The sequence below is a fragment of the Cantharellus anzutake genome (genome assembly GCF_015039405.1).
Source record: "Cantharellus anzutake strain C23 chromosome Unknown EI90scaffold_269, whole genome shotgun sequence".
Taxonomy (NCBI): domain Eukaryota; kingdom Fungi; phylum Basidiomycota; class Agaricomycetes; order Cantharellales; family Hydnaceae; genus Cantharellus; species Cantharellus anzutake.
Genome location: NW_024067219.1, coordinates 8,887 through 14,904, shown reverse-complemented (window position 1 = coordinate 14,904; position 6,018 = coordinate 8,887). Strand labels below are relative to the sequence as shown.

The window sequence follows — 6,018 nt, the reverse complement described above, 5'->3', positions numbered from 1 at the left end:
AGGCAGTCGCAATCATTGCACGGCAGAATCCGTCTGATTGTTGAGGCTTCCCATTAATTACAGCCGTTTGCAGAAAAATCTGCCGTTTTGAATTTATCGGGTATGTGATCCTGGTCATTCACCTTCCTAAAAAAGTTGGAAGGATCAGGTTCAACGAAATAGGATTTCCTTATGCGGATAGTCGGCTTAGCGCCGGGGTCCAACCTCAGTTTGGGCACCACAATATATACAAAATCACGTGGCCATCACGCAATGACTTGCGAAGTGAGGCTTGCTGTCAAAACCAATGTACTCCATACTCTGCTGAGTGGCACTATTGCTCCTCCACTGCTCACGGCCTATCCTTGGAACATACACCTGCCGGCATAGCATAGTCAAAGTCTGCGGATCTATTGTACCCACTCACCGGATGCACGGAACATGCTGCTGACGCAATTCCGACCCAACTGTCTATCACATCAACCAAATCGTGACTCAACAAGCCATCTGACAGGTCATGGGCAAGGTACGCCAACTTCAGGGCCGGCATTCTTGTTGGGTCAAGTGCTCATTGTTTGTTTGTTGGCATACCAAATGAGCGCCTGTGATTTGGCCGCGTGGTACAGCGATGACAGCAGCAGGGGTTGCCTGTTGATTGGTCATTCTTTATATTGGGCACCTAGCGCCATATATAGGACACCTGGAACAGGGGGAAGGACTGAAACGTTGCGCGCTTTACTCAAACTCTCCGGCTTAATATGTCGTTCAACCCCGGTGAGAATTTATATGTCAACAATGATGATAAGCGTGATGGGCAACCTCCCTATTCCTCTCAACCCCAACCCACTCTGAACCCGTTGCCTCTGCCTCTGCCTGTGCAAATGCTGTCGACCCAAAGTGATCTTCCCGTCTATCCTGGTCAATTGGGCCCTATCGCGGTGTTCAACCCTGTGCCACCATATAGGATCCATATCCCCGTGTCAGCCCCCCTGGCAGTGTCATCCCAGGTGCCACGAGTTGCCACCGAGCATAGCAAGCTAAACGGGAAGGAGAAGGAAAAGCCAAATGAGAAGGGAACAAAAGGTATGTTTCAGCGTCTTACTACGTCTTTCTTAATCTTACTTTGGGCAACTTTATACTGCATAGATTTTGAGTACCAGTTCACTCTGAACACAATGGATCCCAAGAAGGAGGATGAGACTGTATTCTTTGTTGATTCAAAATCTCGACCACCCGAAGAAGTTCTTCACGAGATTTTAAGTAGGATGGAGGTGGACCTTGCTGCCCATCGCATTGGTTATCGTCTCTCTGATGAAAAGGAATCGATCTGGACACGTATTAACAATATAGAGGATTTTACCCGTGCGATGGAGGCTCAACGCGAAATTCAGTCCCGAGCATACAAGACCAAAAAATTACGCATTATCAATAAGGTTTGTGTTTCATTGCACTATGATAACAATAACAACAACTTTGTGAATCCAGGATGCAGTCAGGAAGGAAGTTCGAGTCGTTGCGATCAAAAAACGGAGCACAGCCACAGCCGCCACAACTGCTTCTGCGCGTCATGTAATATATGAGGAACTTTGCAAGAAGCTCTGGTGCAATGGATGCTTTAAACATTGCTATCGCCACCCTGATGTGGAATTCCGTCATTTGCATTTGGACAAGGAGGCAATTGCTGTCTGGGCAAAGGCGATGGTATGCTTGTTTAGTTCTTCACTCACGCTTCCTCTCACTCAGCCTGAATGGTGTCATAGACTGATGGTGTCAAGGGAGTCTCATTCACCCAACCACCCAATAGTCATTTGTTTAGTGCCTTGCTTCTCAAACACCAAAAAAATGACCATCACACCCGGAAGCGCTCGCGCTCAGCCAACACTCCCCCTCTGTCCTCAATCCCAGCTAAGCGCTGGAAGCCTCTTGTCCCATGCACTCCGGAGAAGACACAACCATTTATTTTGGACCTTTCTCCGACTCCTGTCAAGCAAGTCTCAACCTCAAAAGTACCTGTAGTTCTTGTCCCGCGCACTCCGGAGAAGATACAACCTTCGTTTTTGGACCGTTCTCTGACTCCAATCAAGCATGCTTCAACCTTGGCTGCCTTGACCTCACAGTTTAGAAGCATTCCTCAAACACCAAAAAACTTGCGGATCCAAAAGTGGCGACTTGCCACCTGTATAAACTTGCCGACCTCTATTTCAGTCATCGAAATATCCTCAGATTCTGGCTCTTCGGATGTACAGGTTGATTCTGAATCTAGATTGGGATTTGATGACGTACATAGTGAAGAGTGAAGTTTGAAACAGATGTCTCTTTTTTTTTGAACCCAATCACTCCGTACCATACAAGTTTCTACTCAGACTATAGTGCTGTATATACAGAAAACAAAACAAGGTTGCCCCAACACTAGAGGTAGCCAGCATGCCTGAACCATCCGCGTGCTTGGTGACTTGTTACAGAGAACACTGCTCTCAAGAGCAGGTCTGTTGCTCGGTAATGTTCACCGGAAGAAAATTCATTATCAACATATTCTCGATTCCTCCGGAGCCATTGCTTAATGGATGAAAATCCTAATTCTATTGGGTTGAAGTCAGGGGAGTATGGGGGGAGAAACTCGAGTCTAACGCCTCTGCAATACCATTAGTATCAAACCTATCCGGACTGAAATTTGGACACACCGCTCATGGCACATTTCTGCTAGGACTTCGGATTTATGAATGGAGGCATTGTCCATGACAAGAACAGATAGGGGCTGGGGGTATGGGTTCATGTGAATGAGGACTGAGGCAATGAAGTTATTGAATGATTCTGCGGTATATGCATCTTTCTGAATATCAACGTGAACAATTCCATCCATTGACATCGCAGGAAGAACAGAATATCTAAGGAATAGAAGTTTAGTACCAAAGTTGCTGAATAGATTCTGGTACAAACTTGGTGCCACGGACAAAGAAGTCGCGTCGCCGAGCCCTCTCTCCAGATGGTGCCCAGCCATATGCACGCGAGGATGTTTTGCGGTTAACCCCTGTCTCATCCACAAAGATCAGTTGGTTTGCATGGTAAGTTGTCTCCATATGTCTCCTGAAATCAGCTCGCAGTTGTTCGTTGCGCTCAGCTGCTGGTTTCTGAAGCTGGTGAACAAGTCAGCGCCATGACTGCAAAAGATAGCGGGGAAGCCCAACCTTCTTCCTAGTGAGACCGCGCCTGCATAGCTCTCTACGAATTGTATGGATACTTGTTTCAATCTCAAGTTCATTTTTGAGTGCAGCTTGTAGTTCATCCAAGTATAAGTCGGGCTTCTGCTCAACAAGGCTGTCTAGAAACTTCGGAACTATGAGTTAAAATATCCCGCACAGTGCCGGCCTTCAGATTATGTACATTTACCGCATGGACACTGAGCATCCGATGCCGCCCTCGGGTTTCTTCTCGGTGTTGGTGGTGCTGGTGTGGAGTGGCAAGTATCTGCCGAACAGTACGTTCAGACACTCCTGAGAAGTAAGCAATCTTGCTTGAATTCATTTTTGAGGACATAAAGACGATAATATCCTTTGCACCAGGCTCAAGGTGTTTCCCCATAATGACTGGATGGACAATTGTTGTGAACGCGCTCAGGCGCTTCTAATTCTATATACATTTAGGGGGTATCATTGGGGTTTCCCTCAAATAAGGAAATTCTATTTCGTTGAACCTGATCCTTCCAACTTTTTTAGGAAGGTGAATGACCAGGATCACATACCCGATAAATTCAAAACGGCAGATTTTTCTGCAAACGGCTGTATTCAGGGGAAGCGATGATGTTGAATGTCAAGTCCTAGTGACGATTTTAAACAAGTTACAGCCGATTCCAAAAAAATCGGCCGTTTTGATTTCATCGAAAGAGATCTAGGGGCACTCATTCTCTACCAGAAACGGCAACTTTTGAGCGCAAGGCGGCAAACCCAATGGTACCGTGAAACTCCCTCTAAAAAAACATTGTGTTTGCTTCCACTTGGGTCCGTTTCTCCCCCTCTAGTCAGCATGGGGAAACATCTTGAGTGCGCTGCAAAAGACATTCTTCTGGTCTTCATACTCTCAAAAATAAGTCCGAATTTTGTTTATCAATATCACCAGACTTTTTGTTCATCCCACATGAGGGCTAAGTTATGCTCAGAGCATGGAAGGACTCGTGTATACGAGAACTCCTCAAAACAAGTCCCAATCAAGCTCATCATCAAGCTTTTCTTCCTGACTAACTTCGCACAATCTTTGATCAAACCCTGAGTCTGAGTCTGAATCGATATGCATCACTGGAATATCCAGCGCGCGTATGTGTGGAGGGCTTGAATTTGTGAATGGATGTGGGCGAGTTCGGAAACCCGCGCACGAGAGTACCAAAGACCCCGGCGCTAAGCGGATTTATCCAAGTAAGGAAACTCCTTTCGTGGGGCGTCATCCGACCAACTTTTTTAGGAAAGAAGCACCCTCCTAGATCTCTTTCGATGAAATCAAAATGGCCGATTTTTTTGGAATCGGCTGTAAACAGTTGGACGTTGTTATGCAGTACCGGTTTACTATGACAAATTGATGGAAACCTTGTGAATACCCCAATCCAAGCCAGATCCCATACCAGTAGCAGTAGTCTAGAGCCGCCGCCCAAGTCTCCCAAGCGCGTTAGAATCGTTAACTGATCGTCAGTCATGGCCGGGTTGCTGGACATACGGAGGGGTGCAAAAGCAGGAGAGGTGCAAAAGCAGAAGGGGTCCAAAGGCAGAAGGGCTGCAAAGGGGTGCAAAAGCAGAAGGAGTGCAAAAGTAGAAAGGGGCAGACCCGCATTGATCCCAAGTTCCCATGTGGGCAATTGAAAGCAGAGCCGCGCGCTGAATCGTAGCGGCATAGCCGGAAGATTTCAAGCATGTGTTCCTCGCCCCAACAATTAATTTGCCAATGTAGCCGCGCGCGCAAGTAATGTCATGTGCCGGTAAGACCCCTTACGAAGGCATCTTTGACCATGCTGGATCCTGTGCACTCACTTTGTAATACACGTTCAGTCTGAACAAATTCTGAGCAAAACAAGAATCACACCAAGGTCGTTCGAAAACGACGTTTGTGCACTCAGTCAGTTCCCAACGACTTGCATCAGATTTTCACCGTTGCTCGGTGATATGGTAGCCAGCCCGCAACCGATGCGACCAGCACGCCCTGTACCTATTCGCACTGTGGAAGTCGTCTTTTCAACTGCGGCCATCTATCAAAAAGTCGCATATGCCAGTTCTAGCATCTGGATAGTATCGTCAAGGGCTTTCGGTATTTATCCGGGTATGATGGTCATTGTCGTCGGTGACCAGTGGCAACATCATTATCGGCGCTTGGCCGCCCAGCAGGTCCGTTGCATAGAATGACAAACGTATTAGAAGGGGAGTTGGATACTGTGGGAGCTTGGAACACTAGTTTTGGAACCGGCTTGGACTGGCCTTGCCGCTGTCTCCGCAGATGTGCAACTCACGTTCGGTGTTAACAGACCCCTGATAATATTACAAAGTGATTTGTCCATTTAAGGTTCAATGCGCGCAACGGAGGCAATCCCATGAGTCAGTTGGGGGTGAGCAGGCCGACTAAGGAGATGAGGGAAGCTGGAATATCCCCGCTACTCCGTAGCGGGTCCCATAAGGGAGTCGTACCTACGGAGCTGACTGGGTGTGAGCTAACGGAGTTATAAGGGAGTGAGTGGCCCGAATTATATTGTCATTGTCATAATGGGAAAAGAGGACCTTAGGTTACAGAGGACCCGGTGCACAGTGTGGGGCTTAAATTTGCAGGACCCGCTACTCCGCTACGGAGTAGCGGGAATAACTCCGTTAGCTCACACCCAGTCAGCTCCGTAAGTACGACTCTGCGTGGAAAAACACGGTTGTGAAGCGTACTGAAGACAGTAGGGGAAGAGTGTTCTGATATGGTGGTAACGCAAAGAGTGAAGACACAATGTCATATCCATAAATCCAAAACCAAACGTCGCCAAACGTCGAAAAACAGTTATGAGAAGAGTAGCGAGCCCTTGCC

The 6,018-nt window shown here is 47.4% G+C and overlaps 1 protein-coding gene across 1 annotated transcript; it reads left to right on the top strand.

Moving 5' to 3' along the window:
- Window positions 1–243: 243 nt before the first annotated feature.
- On the top strand, window positions 244–1,905 carry EI90DRAFT_3100494 (uncharacterized protein; the record flags this gene model as incomplete). Its single annotated transcript, XM_039062565.1, has 4 exons — window positions 244–1,062; window positions 1,126–1,412; window positions 1,465–1,680; window positions 1,740–1,905. Coding segments are annotated over exons 1-4 (914 nt in total), but the record flags the coding sequence as incomplete, so codon positions are not given.
- Between the last annotated feature and the right edge of the window lie 4,113 nt (window positions 1,906–6,018).